This window comes from Neoarius graeffei, chromosome 15 (assembly GCF_027579695.1).
Source record: "Neoarius graeffei isolate fNeoGra1 chromosome 15, fNeoGra1.pri, whole genome shotgun sequence".
NCBI classification, from domain to species: domain Eukaryota; kingdom Metazoa; phylum Chordata; class Actinopteri; order Siluriformes; family Ariidae; genus Neoarius; species Neoarius graeffei.
Window position 1 is genome coordinate 21,819,217 of NC_083583.1, and position 17,930 is coordinate 21,837,146.

The 17,930-nt window shown below is 40.7% G+C and overlaps 1 protein-coding gene across 2 annotated transcripts in view; it reads right to left on the reverse strand.

Moving 5' to 3' along the window:
• Nucleotides 1-3,183: 3,183 nt before the first annotated feature.
• The window catches only part of aspscr1 (ASPSCR1 tether for SLC2A4, UBX domain containing), an 88,658-nt gene continuing 73,911 nt past the window's right edge, over nt 3,184-17,930 (reverse strand). The window contains exons 14-17 of one of the 2 annotated variants that reach the window (XM_060941005.1): nt 13,314-13,365; nt 12,953-13,022; nt 7,260-7,450; nt 3,184-3,395 (exon numbers count right to left, since the gene is read on the reverse strand). In XM_060941005.1, coding sequence (XP_060796988.1) covers nt 3,385-3,395; nt 7,260-7,450; nt 12,953-13,022; nt 13,314-13,365 — 324 coding nt within the window. In that variant the 3' untranslated portion in view covers nt 3,184-3,384. The remainder of the gene's footprint in view (nt 3,396-7,259; nt 7,451-12,952; nt 13,023-13,313; nt 13,366-17,930) is intronic. The other variant, XM_060941006.1, reaches the window with a different exon arrangement.

The following is a 17,930-nucleotide window of genomic DNA, read 5'->3' on the forward strand; positions in this document are numbered from 1 at the left end:
TTATAGTGTGCACTAGACTTGTGCGATATCAATTTTTCCCTGCTCGCAACTTAAAAATAAATCGTAATAGATGATTCAGAGGGGAACCATCAGGGCCTCCTAGGCCTTCAGAGAAGGCCCGGACATGTCCGCATTTCAAATGTTATATTTAATTTCTTTCATTCTTAAATTTCTTTCAATCTTTTGTAATTTCATTATAATTATTCTCTTCTAATTTGACCTCTTTTTTTAAAAATCAGATTTGCTTCAGAAATGAAAGGGCTACGGTCCTGAAAACATTAAAATTGAGTTATCCAGTGAGATTTTTTTGTTTGCTGTCTCTAGGCTAAGAAGAGTTTACAGCCGGCTCACTCATTGGTTAGGACTTCATTGCCAAGACAGAAGGCCATGGCAGTGTATGTTTATGTCGGAAGTGAAAGATGAATTAACCAGTCTAATTTTGATTTATAGTGGGAGGGACCAAAAATGTATCGCGCTCGGCCTCCTCGAAGGCCAACGTGAGCTTAACCGTGCCTCGGTGCATTCAGTGCAGCAGTGAAGTCACCTTCCAGCCGGTGTAGCGTTCATCAGTAGTGTTAGCGAATGGTAATAAAGCGGTCAAGCCAGTGCTATCGGGAGCAAGTAGCACGGGCTAACGACCAAGAAACTAAGCTTTCCGTCTCCAGACTCTTCTTCCGCACACACTCACCCCAGTATTTTTCACTCAAGTATTCATTTCCCTGTGTAATTTACTTAGTTACTTTTAAAATCAACATGAACAACTACCCACAACGGAACGACCTGGCAGCCTGCTGCTAATCCCTTGCAAAATCCTTTGCCCTGTTGCTTTTTTGGTGTGTCTGGCTAAGTTTTGGCTGAGCTCAAGTCCCAGCTCTAAGGGCGTATTCACACCTACGTTGTTTGGTCCGGACCAAATGACCAAACGAACCAAATTTCCCTTGGTCCGGACCTTTTGGGTTGGTCTGAATACAAACCACCGAACTCTGGTCCGGACCAAACAAGCGGACCGAGACCGAGCTGCTAGGTCGGACTCGGTCCGGACCAAAGGAACCCTGGTGCGGATCTTTTGGAGGTGTGAAAGCAGACCGGACCTAATCCGACAATTTTGCTTTTTTGTACCTCGGGAGCTTCTGTTGTTTGTCGAGCATTATGGGAAACAGAGTCTTGACACTCCACCGCAAAGCGCAAACACTGTTTCGGTTGTCAAGGGAACCTTACAACAGTCGTTCAGTCATTCAGGCTAGACTACAGAGCACAAAAAATGAGTAGGGGCAAACGTGGGCCGAGGAAGAAACGCGTACCCTTGTGGATATATGGGCAGATGTCCACATATCTGAGCTTTTGGAGAGAACACACAAAAATGCCAACGTGTTTGCTGTATTCGGTGAGAAAATGAAGGAGAAGGGGTTCACGCGCTCCCCAGAACAATGTTGGCTAAAAGTGAAGAAACTCCGTCAGACCTACATTAAAATCAGGGCCATTCTTTCAAAAAGTGGCGGTACTAGCGACTTGCGTGAAGAGCCAGAAGTGTCACAACATGATGTGCGCTCATCAGCGCTATCCTCCGTGACTACTTTTGAACTTAACGCTTTGTGCGCGTGTCGTCTCTGACCAATAGCTGAACGACCTCAGGGCGCGTGGCTTTGTTGACAGATTTTGGTCCGCTTACTAAAATGTACAGTGTGAAAGCAAACCGCACCAAAATGAAAAAATAAAAAAAAACATTCGGTTCGGACCAAAGCAAGTGACTATCGAACTATCCTGGTCTGAATACACCCTAAAAGTAACGGTTTTCCACTGATATAATTTAATTGTTCAAAACTGACTGAAAATTTCCACCATTTCAGATTTAAAAAAGGAGCAGAGACCAGAATACAAGCTGTGAATTCGGAAACAGCTTGTCGATAACTAAAATTGTGAAAACCCAAAAACGCGGCAACACAGTCTAGGGCGTGTAAGGTGGGGGAAATGGGTTGGGGCTTCCAGGTTGTCTTGGTTAATATCAAGAGTTCAAAACACATGTTCAAATCATTCCAGATTCACATGGCAATTTGTTCATCTCCACATTTTACTGGAGAAGAGGAAAAAATGCGGTGATTCGTATTACTGTATTGTAAATTAAGGTGCTCTTACAAAAAAAAAAAAAAGTAACGGTTCACAGATCACAAAATATAATCAGTATACACTACCGTTCAAAAGTTTGGGGTCACCCAGACAATTTTGTGTTTTCCATGAAAAGTCACACTTTTATTTACCACCATACGTTGTAAAATGAATAGAAAATATAGTCAAGACGTTTTCCTGGCCATTTTGAGCATTTAATCGACCCCACAAATGTGATGCTCCAGAAACTCAATCTGCTCAAAGGAAGGTCAGTTTTATAGCTTCTCTAAAGAGCTCAACTGTTTTCAGCTGTGCTAACATGATTGTACAAGGGTTTTCTAATCATCCATTAGCCTTCTGAGGCAATGAGCAAACACATTGTACCATTAGAACACTGGAGTGAGAGTTGCTGGAAATGGGCCTCTATACACCTATGGAGATATTGCACCAAAAACCAGACATTTGCAGCTAGAATAGTCATTTACCACATTAGCAATGTATAGAGTGCATTTCTGATTAGTTTAAAGTGATCTTCATTGAAAAGAACAGTGCTTTTCTTTCAAAAATAAGGACATTTCAAAGTGACCCCAAACTTTTGAACGGTAGTGAACATGTCACTAGATATCATGGCAGTATCAGCAGCGGCAGCAGACTGCACGGCAAAGGCCTCCCCAAGTTGGTTCTAAAGATGTCCATGTTGTACTGATGCAATCCCATGGTAGTATAGAAATAATTAAATCATTATACTGCACAAGCCTAGTGTATACCAACATACATTTTCAGTGCTGCAGAATCCAGTGACGGACACATTTAAGGGGCTTGTTAAACTTCTGTCACAAGCAATTCACCTTTTCTATGTGGATACAGACGCAGCCACAGCTCACCTGGTGAAACAATCACAGATGCCATACAGACCAAGAAATCTCCTCCCTAAAACGTAATGAAATAAGACTCAGACTCTGAACAGTGCACTGAATTTAGGAAATATACTGCTCTGTTCTATCTGAAGCCTGCTCTGGACGTAATTGATCCAGATACATTTGAGAAAACTGCTTTCAAGAATGGAAACAACAGTGGTAATCATTGGCAACCGACATCTCAGCTTTAATGAACAAAGTTAATCACCACAGAACTATCGGGCTGGCTCTATTTGCATTGGCAGCTATGTGCTTTCAACATCTTGGTTTTGTTATTGACATCATCAAGAGTCCTCGGAGGATTCGCCTACTGAGGAAGCCAGTCTGTAGTCCTCTTCTTAAACATCTAGTGACTCCATAGTCATTACTTCTTTCCTAAAAAAGAAAAAAAAATCCAGGGTTAAATATATTAGAAGACAGATCAACAATCAGTGTTAAAAAAAATAATTTTTTTTTAAACGTCAGGAGGAACTTTCTTAAAAGCGATTTTTATATGAAATGCTAAATTAAGCATGTTTATTAAAACACTGTTCTCGTCAACATGGATTAAAAAAAAAAAAGACTAAACCATCATTTCAAAGCTGGTCACTACCAAATAAACACAAAACTAACAAAACAGATGCACTTTCAGACAATCCACCACAGTCTCCATTTTTGGATTCGACAATGACAACAAATTTCAAGACAATTTTCAACAGTGCAATAAACTTTTACTCGGACACGTCCACTCTACTGGAACAGACACCCAAATAACCTCTTATAAAACCTGGTGCCGGTGCATAGTGTTTGAAAACATATGGTGAAATGGTTATGCCAATACAACTGTTAAACTTTTTGAACTTCCAAGACATTCTTCCTTCTCTTTGTTTTTTTTCCCCCATCCCTGAAGACGAAAGGGCAGCACTGCATGTGAGAATCATCCAGAAAAACACAATAAAGGAAAATAAAAGACACAAGAACAAAAACGGATCATTGACGGAGCGCCACCGTGACCACAGCATAGCACACAACAGATGGGGAGGAGGCCCTGAGTTGCTTCATGTGGCCCAGACTCTCATGGACTGTGTAGCGATGGGGTGTTGGAGGAGGAAGCGTGAGAGAGAGAGAAAGGAAGGAAGGACAGACGATCGGATGGAAGGAAGGAAGGCAGGCATTGTACTGTGAAAGTCTTATCTCAGGCAGTCAAGTGAGCAGTTTGAGTCCTTGTGGCTTGGACAGATGAATAAGAGGGTCAATAGGTCTGGTATAAATAAGTACTACAGGACAATTTAAGCTTTCGAGTGCTTGACCTGTCAAGTTACAAAAAGTAACAAAGCAAAATAAATACAAAATCTCAGGCCCCTTGCACCTTTAACACATTAATATCTTACATCTGATATGAGATTTGGTCATCTTTATTCTATACTCGGTCTTGTTTCTCCAGCAACCTACACAAATAAGCTAACCGAGTCGACTGTCTGGCAGATGATACAATGGCAGGAGACTGTTATCTCATCTCATTATCTCTAGCCGCTTCATCCTGTTCTACAGGGTCGCAGGCAAGCTGGAGTCTATCCCAGCTGACTACGGGCGAAAGGCGGGGTACACCCTGGACAAGTCGCCAGGTCATCACAGGGCTGACACATAGGCCAAGTTTACATTAGACCGTATCTGTCTCGTTTTCTTCGTGGATGCACTGTCCATTTACATTAAACCTCCTGGAAACGCCAGGAAACGCGAATCCGCCAGGGTCCACGTATTCAATCCAGATCGTGTCAGCTCCGGTGCTGTGTAAACACTGAGAATACGCGGATACGTTGTGCTGAGCTCTAGCTGGCGTTGTCATTGGACAACGTCACTGTGACATCCACCTTCCTGATTCGCTGGCGTTGGTCATGTGATGCGACTGCTGAAAAACGGCGCGGACTTCCGCCTTGTATCACCTTTCATTAAAGAGTATAAAAGTATGAAAATACTGCAAATACTGATGCAAATACTGCCCATTGTGTAGTTATGATTGTCTTTAGGCTTGCCATCCTTCCACTTGCAAGTGGTAAGTGATATGCGCTGGGATCACACACACAGCGGCTCAGTCCCGAATCACTGCTCGTGCACTTCACTCGCGCGCTCTGTGAGCTGCGCAGGGCCGGAGTGCGCACCCTCCAGAGGGCACTCGCTGTTCAGGGCGGAGTGATTTGGAGCGCAGGATGCCTGCGGAGCCGAGCGTATCCGTGTATTGGTGTTGCTGTGTGCATGCAAATTGTGTATTGGTGTTGCTGTGTGCACACTAATCGTTTTAAAAACGTTAATCTGATGATCCGCTGATACGGTCTAATGTAAACATAGGCATAGACACAGACAACCATTCACAGTCACATTCACACCTACGGTCAATTTAGAGCCACCAGTTAACCTAACCTGCATGTCTTTGGACTGTGGGGGAAACCGGAGCACCCGGAGGAAACCCACGCGGACACGGGGAGAACATGCAAACTCCGCACAGAAAGGCCACTGTTATCGTTATTACTGCAAATTAAATTTTCTGTGCCGAGAATTGTGGAGGATTTTTCAGCAAGGTGTTATTGAACCATATTTAGCAGCCACGTGTGCAGTCCATCCATCATCACTGGTCCTGGACCAAAATGCCACAGCACCTAATCACAAAATTCAAGATGAAGATAAGGGAAGAATTTCTATTTTATATATATATATATATATATATATATATATATATATATATATATATATATATGTTATTATGTTGTCAGTCTTTAAAGGAGAACTGAAGTCATTTTTAAACTTGCTTTATTTCTTAATGAACGTGTTATTCAATTACGTTTTCAATTTTAGTAACCTTACATTGTGACTTGTATTGGCAACTAATTGCAATTAAATATTATACTTAATCGACCTATTCGTTTTTTAGCCATGTTGAATTTAGTCCGTTTGGTCTACGGCAGGCGTCGCTTATCCATGCGATCTTCACGAGACTTGTGCGAGACTTCGAAACGTCAATTGTCAGCCAGGTGTCATTGCCGCCATTTTGAAAACTGTTTTCCAAACGCAAATATCGCACAAAAACAAGTTTAAATGACGATTACTGCCTACTTTTTTCAAACTTTCCTGATTGCTATCAAAACAAACAAAACTTCCGGCTTGATTACGTCAGCATTCGAAAGAGGGCGCGCGCGTCTTTTGACAACGTTTGCCACTTTGATTTTTGCTGTACGTTTTACTTCCGTCCTACGAAGTCTTGGACAGGTCTCAATGAATCTCGTTTACGGCCGTTGCTTTGACATATGCACTGATGTATTACGTAGCATATTTCAAACACTCATAACTTGCTATAGCAGTGACAAAATAGCTATCAAAAATACATTCGTATATTTAATAAAATGAGAGAGAATTTTGATAATTTAAAAAAAAAAATTATAAATTGCCTTCAGTTCTCCTTTAAGTTCAGTTGATGTAAAATGTTGCTTGCTAACCATCTATATGAATGAAGGAATGAATGTTTTATGTACGTTTCTGTCACGTTCAGTTACTGCTGTCATTAGGCTTTTTAATTACATTACGAAATACAATCATTTCTAGCAATTCCGGTGTTATTTCGGTTGATTTTAGACCTCTTGTAAGCATAAATATGAAGAGCAAACTTTGACAATGAGCATGTCAGCAAATTAGAGATTTTCTTGTAAACTGGGGTTAGTCATGAATGAAATAACAACATGTACATAAACATGTAAAATCTAATCACTGAAATGAAATGGCCTACTGAAAATACAAGATGCAATACAAAATAATGTTCACGGACAAATAACTTACTATGGCGCTTTGGTACAATACAAAAATCCTATTGGACCAAGAAAAATGAGTAAAACAATGGCACAGAAAACTGATCGTAATCATTGAATTCTGTTTGCGCAAATGCATTTTATCGGACTGCACGAGAAAGAACACAATGACATAACTGATCAGCGCAAATAACTGAGCTTAGGAGATGTGATCATGTGACAGGCCTAGCCATCTCTTGGGAGTACTCTAGCTCATTTCTAGTTTACACCTGCCCGAGATCCTATCGCAGTGTGACTCGGATGATCTCCGGAGTCGCTCTGCATGATGCAATCAAATTCCAAACAGTATGCATTTGAAACGCGATTCAGTCATGGTTGAGTCACCACAAATGCATCGTACTTTAATGTTACCCAGAGCATGTACTATCACAGACAACCTAAAAGTGTGATGTGGACCTGGACACACCTGGCAGCTTGAGCCATTTGGGCACTTTTGCAGGGTCTGTGCGAACCGGTTTGGGTGCTTGACTTTGTTCATCACTGAGGTCCTCAGGGTTCTCCTGGCTCCTGGGAGCTCCATTAGACTCGGTTTGTAGAGGGAGAGAGTCCTCAGGGGGCAGTGAACTGAAGGATGGAGCTGGAGACCTGGGCATACAGCTGAGAAAGAGGGGAGGGGGGGATAATGGAAAGACAGGAGATTAAAAAGGAGGGGGGAGAAAGAGATTAAAGGGGAGGATATCAAACATTTGGAGAGCAATAGGAAGGAAGAGAGAGAAGAAAAAGAAAGGGGCTTAACGAGATAAGTTCCGATCCTTTGCTTCCCAGAAAAGTGCTCTTAGGCTGTAGGATGCATTTTGTGTGTGTGTTTTGGAGGGTTAACCCTGCCTCGCTGACTGCTTTCATGTGAAGGTGAAGAGAGTAAAGAGGTGAAAGGGCGTGACCTCCTGAGAGGCTGCTGTTATTAGAAGCTTCCTTTGTAGAGCCACTTCAGCGCAAACATCTTAATCTTTCCGGCTACAAGTATTTCCACAGAGTGGGACACCAGCCACCTGCTGCTCCTGTACCAACATCCATCACCTCCTACAGAGAGAAGCCTCACGCTGCACCGAGCGCAGAATACCTCCGAGGTCATGCCTCATACGGACTAATAATCATGCACATCTCTTAAGTCCATGTTGACCGGAACAGTTGATACAGTCTATAAAATTGGTTAGGAGAGAGGGATCTTTTCACATACCACTCCATATCGGGGCAATCCAGCATGCTTCCAGCTGCGTATATCAAATTATAGTAAAATACAAGTGTGACTCAAATGAAAGCCTTACTTTTTATTTAATTATTTTTTGCACTGTTTATTTTAAATAGGTCTCATTTATGTTCATCATTATTTCATTTTCAGATTACTTGTATGCCCAACCTTGTCCTTTGTCAATTTGTAACTCTATCTTTTTTATTCTCTGAAAAGCTTTAGGATGCTTTCAATTATACACTTCATTAAAACTTGTAAACAGTCCAATGTTTATCAAAAAGCTTCGACACAAAATAAATATACACCATCAAAAATTTACATTTTAACTCCTTACATGATTGGTTAGCCTGTAATTTTGTAAAAAATATTTGAAAATTGAACACTTTTGGAAGTTTAGAAAATATACTTTTATCATAAACTTCACTTTATATATTAATACACAGTAATGCTTTCTACTCTGTGACGTTTTCTCCTAAATGGCTTCCTAGTTACTATACATGTTCATTACACAGGGTCTAATATAATGGTGGTGTAAACAGTGGTGCTTGAAAGTTTGTGAACCCTTTAGAATTTTCTATATTTCTGCATAAATATGACCTAAAGCATCATCAGATGTCCGAAAAGTAGATAAAGAGAACCCAGTTAAACAAATGAGACAAAAATATTATACTTGGTCATTTATTTATTGAGGAAAATGATCCAATATTACATATCTGTGAGTGGCAAAAGTATGTGCACCTCTAGGATTAGCAGTTAATTTGAAGGTGAAATTAGAGTCAGGTGTTCTCAATCAATGGGATGACAATCAGGTGTGAGTGGGCACCCTGTTTTATTTAAAGAACAGGGATCTATCAAAGTCTGATCTTCACAACACATGTTTGTGGAAGTCCATCATGGCACGAACGAAGGAGATTTCTGAGGACCTCAGAAAAAGCGTTGCTGATACTCATCAGGCTGGAAAAGGTTACAAAACCATCTCTAAAGAGTTTGGACTCCACCAATCCACAGTCAGACAGATTGTGTACAAATGGAGGAAATTCAAGACCATTGTTACCCTCTCCAGGAGTGGTTGACCAACAAAGATCACTCCAAGAGCAAGGCGGGTAATAGTCGGCAAGGTCACAAAGGACCCCAGGGTAACTTCTAAGCAACTGAAGGCCTCTCTCACATTGGCTAATGTTCATGAGTCCACCATCAGGAGAACACTGAACAATAATGGTGTGCATGGCAGGGTTGCAAGGAGAAAGCCACTGCTATCCAAAAAGAACATTGCTGCTCGTCTGCAGTTTGCTAAAGATCACATGGACAAGCCAGAAGGCTATTGGAAAAATGTTCTGTGGACGAATGAGACCAAAATAGTACTTTTTGGTTTAAATGAGAAGTGTTCTGTTTAGAGAAAGGAAAACACTGCATCCCAGCACCAGAACCTTATCCCATCTGTGAAACATGGTGGTGGTAGTATCATGGTTTGGGCCCGTTTTGCTGCATCTGGGCCAGGACGGCTTGCCATCATTGATGGAACAATGAATTCTGAATTATACCAGCGGATTCTAAAGGAAAATGTCAGGACATCTGTCCATGAACTGAATCTCAAGAGAAGGTGGGTCATGCAGCAAGACAACAACCCTAAGCACACACGTCATTCTACCAAAGAATGGTTAAAGAAGAATAAAGTGAATGGTTTGGAATGGCCAAATCAAAGTCCTCACCTTAATCCAATCGAAATGTTGTGGAAGGACCTAAAGCGAGCAGTTCATGTGAGGAAACCCACCAACATCCCAGAGTTGAAGCTGTTCTGTATGGAGGAACGGGCTAAAATTCCTCCAAGCCGGTGTGCAGGACTGATCAACAGTTACCGGAAACGTTTAGTTGCAGTTATTGCTGCACAAGGCGGTCACACCAGATACCGAAAGCAAAGGTTCACATACTTTTGCCACTCACAGATATGTAATATTGGATCATTTTCCTCAATAAATAAATGACCAAGTATAATATTTTTGTCTCATTTGTTTAACTGGGTTCTCTTTATCTACTTTTAGGACTTGTGTGAAAATCTGATGTTGTTTTCGGTCATATTTATACAGAAATATAGAAAATTCTAAAGGGTTCACAAACTTTCAAGCACCACTGTATCTTACAAAAAAAAAAGTTTGTCAAGGTTTTTTGTATCGTTAAGGATTTAAGCTTCTTGAAGAGGTTTTACTTTTCTGAAAGAAAAGCTTAGGGTTCTTTTATGAGCTTCCTCTGAAGCACAAACCAAAGAATCCTACTGTCCCTAGATATTAGATTGTACTGCACTATGTGCACAACTAAAGGTCATTTGAAATTCAGACACAGAGAAAGCACAAAAAAAAAAAATCCCTGTTGAAACGGTTCACTAGAAATAATGAGAAAATCAGACAACTGATTATTTCAAAGCCCTTCCCCAACATCAAGCAAAGAGTGGCATTTAGTCATAAAGATTATAACCTGAATGGTTTGACAAATGTTAGGTGTCTAAAAGTACAATACAATTACATAAATATAGAATGAATCACAGTAGAGCATGCTATTATAGGAAAATAATCAGTCATGGGGTGTTTTTTTATTTATTTTTTATTAAAACACCACCACATTTATGTTTACATTAACAACGGTGACCGGTACATACAAACGTTCCCTCACCAGCTTTGTTTTTCTTACCTCTTGACTTAAGACAAAACGTCTTATTTTGGCTTGTCGTGTGACAGAGTAACCGCAAAGTCCTCTGTCCTGAAGAGTTCTGAAAACTTTACCTCTGACAGCCACTGAGAACTTCACCGTATCAACAATTACGTGTTTTTATGTGCAAGTATCCACTATACAGGTCCCTAAGAACGTGCTGTTACTATAGAAACAACTACTGTCAGAGCTGCTGTTACGGAAAATTAAATCTACACCTTCTGATCAATCGGATTCAAGAACTGTGATATAAATGCTATTAAAATCTAAATTGTGTTCTAACAGCGTAATATGTTGAACTAAATGCGTGACAGCGAGTACATCTGATTGTTACATTAAGTCATCATACTGACATGTCATGCCAAGCAGCAGGAAATGGCATCTGCTTTGAAGTGAATCCTAGAGAAGGGTGTACGTGTGCGCGCGCACCCTGATGGAGTGAATAAGACAGGTGGGAGGAAATCGTGTGTGTGTGTGTGTGTGTGTGTGATGGAGCAGCGATACTAGGAAATGAGCTTCTATCTTTAGACAGGAGAGGACGAGGGAAAATGTATTTGTATGAGAGGTGTGGGGTGGGGGGAAAGAGTTTCAAGGAAATGAGGGCGGAATGAGGGTCATGAAGGTGTGTGTGAGGAAGGGGGGCACCTGTGGTTTCGGTGCAACACTCCTATTTGGATTGAACCTCAAAGGCATTCCAGCCAGGCCAATGACTATCCCCGCAGAAAAACAGCCACCGTATAGTGATGGAAAGAGAGAGAGTCACTGAAGCGATTGCAAAAGTTCATTCTGAAACTGTAGCGACTAATGCCGGCATGATCCACTAAAGTCGATAATCGACTAGACCACATCCACAGTTACACCTCTCTGCTATTTTCACACTTTTTCTTTCTTTTTTTTAACAAAACTTCCTCACATTAGTCCAAAGTTTGCTTCTGTAATATTGCACTTGAGCTTTGTGGCTAATGTTGTTGACAAGCAAAGGAAGCTTACAGCTAACTAGTTTAGCACTGTGCAAACTGGCTGTCTAAAACCATGTTTCTCCAACTGGGGTCCAAGGCCTCCCAGGGGTCTGTGAAGCACAGCCAGAGGTCCAGGATTTTTACATTTGGTTACAGCAGGGGAAATCTTAATCAATTATTATATTATATTTATTTAATACTTGAATTGAACGAGTTTAATGAAAACCTCAATAACTTAAAACCAAGCAGCTCATCTCATTATCTCTAGCCGCTTTATCCTGTTCTACAGGGTCGCAGGCAAGCTGGAGCCTATCCCAGCTGACTACGGGTGAAAGGCGGGGTACACCCTGGACAAGTCGCCAGGTCATCACAGGGCTGACACACAGACAACCATTCATACTCACATTCACACCTACAGTCAATTTAGAGTCACCAGTTAACCTAACCTGCATGTCTTTGGACTGTGGGGGAAACCGGAGCACCCGGAGGAAACCCACGCGGACACAGGGAGAACATGCAAACTCCGCACAGAAAGGCCCTCGCCGGCCACGGGACTCGAACCCGGACCTTCTTGCTGTGAGGCGACAGCGCTAACCACTACACCACCGTGCTGCCAACCAAGCAGCTCTTTAAATAAAAATAAAAAGGCTATATGGCTCCAATGAATCATCAAAGGAGGCTATTATTTGAATAGCTAGAATATGTTGATTGGTGGGAACTGCACTGAGCCAACTTGTTCAATATCTCAGAAAGACTTAAATGTGTGGCGTATGATGTTATCTATTTAAAGGGGGTGGGGGAAAGCGAGGTATCTTGAGGCTGAATCATTTTTTTTCTTCAGTACAAAGTTTGGTATCAGTACGTACAAGAACCAGTTTTGTGAAGTCGGCCAAAGTTTGAAGCTAGAATTGTATGTTAGAGATGATTTGGATAATAATATGGTTCCGATTTGTGGAAATGTAATTTTAGGCATGCCACCCTAGTTACCAGCTACAGCCTCGTAGCTCTGGTAGAAAACTTAAAAAAAAAAAAAGGGGGGGGGGCAGCAAATATTGGATGCCTCCCTGACTGAGTATATTTGGAGTGTGGAGAAAATTCATCCATGCATTTTTGGATGAAATGTTTCTTCAGGCATCTAGACCTCAAGATAGTGAAGCAAGATGTGTGTTGCTGCTGTTCCACCTTTAATGTAACACTACTGATTAATGTTTAGGAAAATTACTGCCTATTAAAGTGTGAAGAATATCATACCCAGCGATGAGCTCATCAGCCTGCAGGGCAGAGACACTGTCATCCACAAGATCACTGCGCAAATAGCACCCTGTTAAAAAAAAAAAAAAAAACCACACACCCAACACCATTACATGCTTTTCACTGACCTTGGCTTCTATTCTTCTGTGTAAATGATAAGAGTGATATTACTGACTAACTGCTAGAATCATAGCAGGCTAAAGCATCCACTACATTATGCCGTATCCGGTGTCGGCTCTACAGTTACCCAGGATGCCCTCTGGGGAGAGGGTGCTTTCAGTAAACAGGATTAATTTGAGGTCATTGCTTTTGAACAGAAGATAAGAGAGACGGACAAAAATGGAAGTCGCTGTGAACAAACCTGTCTTCACGTCCGAGCCAAAGTACACGAGAGCAGCAGGGAAGAGGTTGGCCTGAGAGAGGAGAGGGCAGACAGGAAAACACAATGTCACTATAAGCATGTACTCCACACGGTCTCCAATAAATGCAACAATTACAGGACTAAAGCAAGGTAACAGAAGAAGCCGCAGGCGTGATCTGGGTAAAAACTAAACTCCAACACAGAAAGACACAGAGTGAGCAAACACACAGCAAAATGCATTTAAAAAACATTATACAAACCTTGTTTGTTTGAAAATCTAATGTGCATCTGTATCCAGCTAGAAGTCATTTTTTGTGTATTAGATAATAATATGCTTGGCAATTCTACACATACGCCAAATATTGATTTTTAGGAATATGCAATTAAGAGATGTCCCCAACCTGACACACACCTAATAAGACACACCCACTTCCCAATCTGTGCGCCAATGGAAGCTGCACTGCGTACATTTGGCATATCTGACCATGACACTTGCCTGTCACATGATCAATTGTAACTCTGGTAAAAATTTGCAGCTTCCGATTTGGGGTGTGTGTAACGTTGCATAAGCAGCAGTTCGAAAGGATGTGGAAGGAAGAACATGATGACCTTTGCCCACCCTGGTTGGTAGCTATCATGCGACGGGGAGACCTGTCTGGTGGGTGGGAATAATTCAAAATCTACAGTTACAGAAGAAATATTTAGAATAAATTCTATTTATTGGTGCAGCCAATAAATTGGTGTTGCCAATCCAGAGAAATTAGTGAATATGTCTAGGTATCCTCATCTTAACAGAAAATTATGCGATGTGAAAACTGAAATGAATGCATCACACGCATTTACTTGGCCTACAAAGTCGTATTTACAAGTTGTTTCAGAGTATAATGTTTTGATGACACATATTATAGTAACCCTGTTTCCAGAAAAGCTGGGATATTTTCCAAAATGCAATAAGAACAAAAATCTGTGATTTGTTAATTCACGTGAACCTTTATTTAATTGACAAAAGTACAAAGAAAAGATTTTCAGTAGTTTTACTGACCAACTTAACTGTATTTTGTAAATTTAATTAGAATTTGAGGCCTGCAACACACTCAAAAAAGATGGGACAGAGGCATTATTACCATTGTATTACATCACCATTCCTTTTAATAATGCTTTTTAAATCATATGGAATCTGAGGATACTAACTTGTTGCAGTTTTGCAACTGGAATTTATGTCCATTCTTATTTGATACTAGACTTCGGCTGCTCAACAGTCCGTGGACGCTGTTGTCTGATTCTCCTGTTAATGATGTGCCATACATTCTCAGTAGGAGACAAATCTGGACTGGCAGCAGGCCAGTCAAGCACACACACTCTACTCTGTGTCTACGAAGTCACGTTGTTGTAGCCAGTGCAGAATGAAGCATGGCATTGTCCTGTTCAAATAAGCATGGACTTCCTGGGAAGAGATGCTGCCTTGAAGAACATGTCTCTCTAAAATCCCAATATATGCCCCAATATATCAATGGTACCTTCACACAGATGCAACTCGCCCATGTTGTGGGCACCGATGCATTCCCATACCATCACAGATGCTGGTTTTTGCACTTTTCTCTGATAACAAACTAGATAGTCATGTTCACCTTTAGCACGGAGAACTCGACATCCGTTTTTTCCTGAAAACAAGCTGAAATGTGGATTCATCTGACCACAGCACATGCTTCCACTGTCTTTCAGTTCACCTGAGATGAGTTCAGGCCCAGAGAAATCAGCAGCATTTTTGTATAGATTTGATGAATGGCTTCTCCTTGCATAATACAGTTTCAGATTGCATTTCTGGATGCAGCGGCGGACTGTTAAGTGACAGTTTTCCGAAGTACTCCCGAGCCCATGTAGCTATATTTGTCACATTAGCATGACTGTTTCTCAGGCAGTGACGGTTTCTTCAACGGTGGTTTCCGATCTTGCCCTTTAGCACCAACATATCTCTGAACTCCCTGAATCTTTTCACAATATTATGTACTTTAGATTTTGAAAAACCTTTGAGACCATTTGACTAACAATTCTCTCATGAATTTTGGCACAAAGGGATGAGCCACGACCCATCCTTGCTTGCAAAGACTGAGCCTTTGGTGCTGCTCCTTTTATACCCAATTACGTTACCAATTAACCTGCTAATTGTGGAATCTTCCAAAATGGTGTTACTTGAACATCAAAAACTTTACAGTCATATTTTGCCCTCTGTCCCAACTTTTTTTTTTTTGATGTGTTGCAGGCATCAAATTCTAATTTCGTTTATATTTACAAAACACCAGAGGTGGACAGTAACAAAGTACCATTTACTTCAGTACTGTACTTAAGTACACTTTGAGTATCTGTACTTTAACTTGAGTATTTTTTTGGGGGGGAAACTTACGACTTTAACTTCACTATATTTGAAAGACAAATATCGTACTTTTCACTCCACTACATTTCTATCAAGGTGCTCGTTACTACGAAGCAGCTTTGAAAGTTGATGTTTTTTCTTTTCTTTTCTAAAATACGATTGATTTTTTTTCGCAGGTGACACCGAGACAGCCGATCAGTAATCACTAGGGTCACGTCACATTCATAGACTGGATAAAATCAAGTTTAATGATTTCTCCGCAGCATTATTTGAATACGATCAGTTGATGGCAGAATGGAAGGAGGCGGTTCTTCTGGAGAATGTACACACCCATGGCCATACCTAGAACCCATGTTTCAGTTTTTTGAAAGGATTAACGATTCGTTTTAAATGTTTGCTTTGTTTGCCGAAAACAAACCACATCACGGCCTACAAAAACTCGTCGTCCAACCTGCGGAAGAATATTGAGGTATGTAAATGTTTTATTCCAAGAGAAAGCTTGCAACAAAGTTGTCTGTGCTTTTAGAGCTAGCAATAACGTTATAATCGCTATGCAGTCTTGTTAGTCAAATGACTTTCTATGGATTTGCCCGCCGAGTTGCCATCGCCTCGTCCACGGCTAACGTTTACACATAGCTAGTTAACTTGGACACTGTTAGTTAGCATGTAAAAATGGAGTTACACTAACATGAATAAGGTTAACTTATCTGAAGTCCTTTCAGGAATATGTTTTAGCATAATCTTGTCAAATAAACAATGTACAAATCTCTCTTTTCTAGTTGCGTTAGCTACCCAATATGATTTCGAGTTTGAAAAGCGTTTGCTAGCATGTCAGGTGGAGTTTCACTGACTAGCTAGCTTAACGTTAAACCACCATGATGGCACAGCATGCGTTCATTTTGTGAATTCACATTTCTGTCTTTGGTAACGGCATTAGGTTTTGTAAGCGTTGAGGCAATAATACAACAAAGCGTTGACAGAAAATGTACTTTTAATACTTAAGTATTTTTAAAAGCAAGTACTTCAGTACTTTAACTTAAGTAGAAATTTGACTGGACAACTTTCACTTGTATCGGAGTAACATTTGACCAGTGGGATCTGTACTTTCACTTAAGTCATAAAATCGGGTACTTTGTCCACCTCTGCAAAACACAATTAAGTTAGTCAGTAAAACGATTGCAAATCTTTTCTTTGTACTTTTGTCAGTTAAATAAAGGCTCACGTGAATTAACAAAATCACAGATTGTTTTTTTTTTTTTTTTTTTATTATTGCATTTTGGAAAATATCCCAACTTTTCTGGAAATGGGGTAAGTAGATTAAGGAATGTTTGGCCGAATTTCTTAAAGAGGATAAGAAATTCCTGCAGTGATCAATCTCACACTTAATTCCTCCAGACAGAATTAAAGCATCTGTTATCATGTTATAAAAAATGTTTGTGATACTAAATATCTGCCAAGTGAAAAAGCGTTAATCAAGCATCTGTGTCAGATCACATAACGATTGGTAGTGACACCACCCAAACTTCTGCTTTGTCACATCTAGCTTTTCTAAAAAAAAAATTAAAAAAAAACCTACACAGAGTAGCATAGTATCATACTGTAATGGTACCTGGTGGCACAGCATTGTGCTGTGGTTTTAAACTAATTAAAGTGACCTTTTCCAGTGCTAGGTGTAGACGTCCAGGGCCATAGTTTAAAGTGCCATTCCACCATTGGATGTATTTTTTTGGCATAAAATACAATATATTTTATGACAACATGACTAGACAGAGAAATCTTTTAGCTTCAAAATGATGTATCAAACAATTTTTTTGACAACGACAAGTATATTAATTTTGCGACCAAAGTCACCTACCCTTTTAATTTCCGCGCGGTAGTGAAACGTGATGTCATCGGCAGGTTCCCCTTCTTGTGTACCACGTCACGTGTGACGTGGCACAGATTATCAGCAATGGCGGATAGAACGCGATTGTCAGCTTCGGAAAAGAAGCGAAGGAAAATAGCAAGTGATGCCCAAAGGAGATGGTCGATGGTGAATATCGGCACAGCAATCGACAAGTGGAAATCGCGTTCTATCCGCCATTGCTGATAATCTGTGCCACGTCACACGTGACGTGGTACACAAGAAGGGGAACCTGCCGATGACATCACGTTTCACTACCGCGCGGAAATTAAAAGGGTAGGTGACTTTGGTCGCAAAATTAATATACTTGTCGTTGTCAAAAAATTATATCATTTTGAAGCTA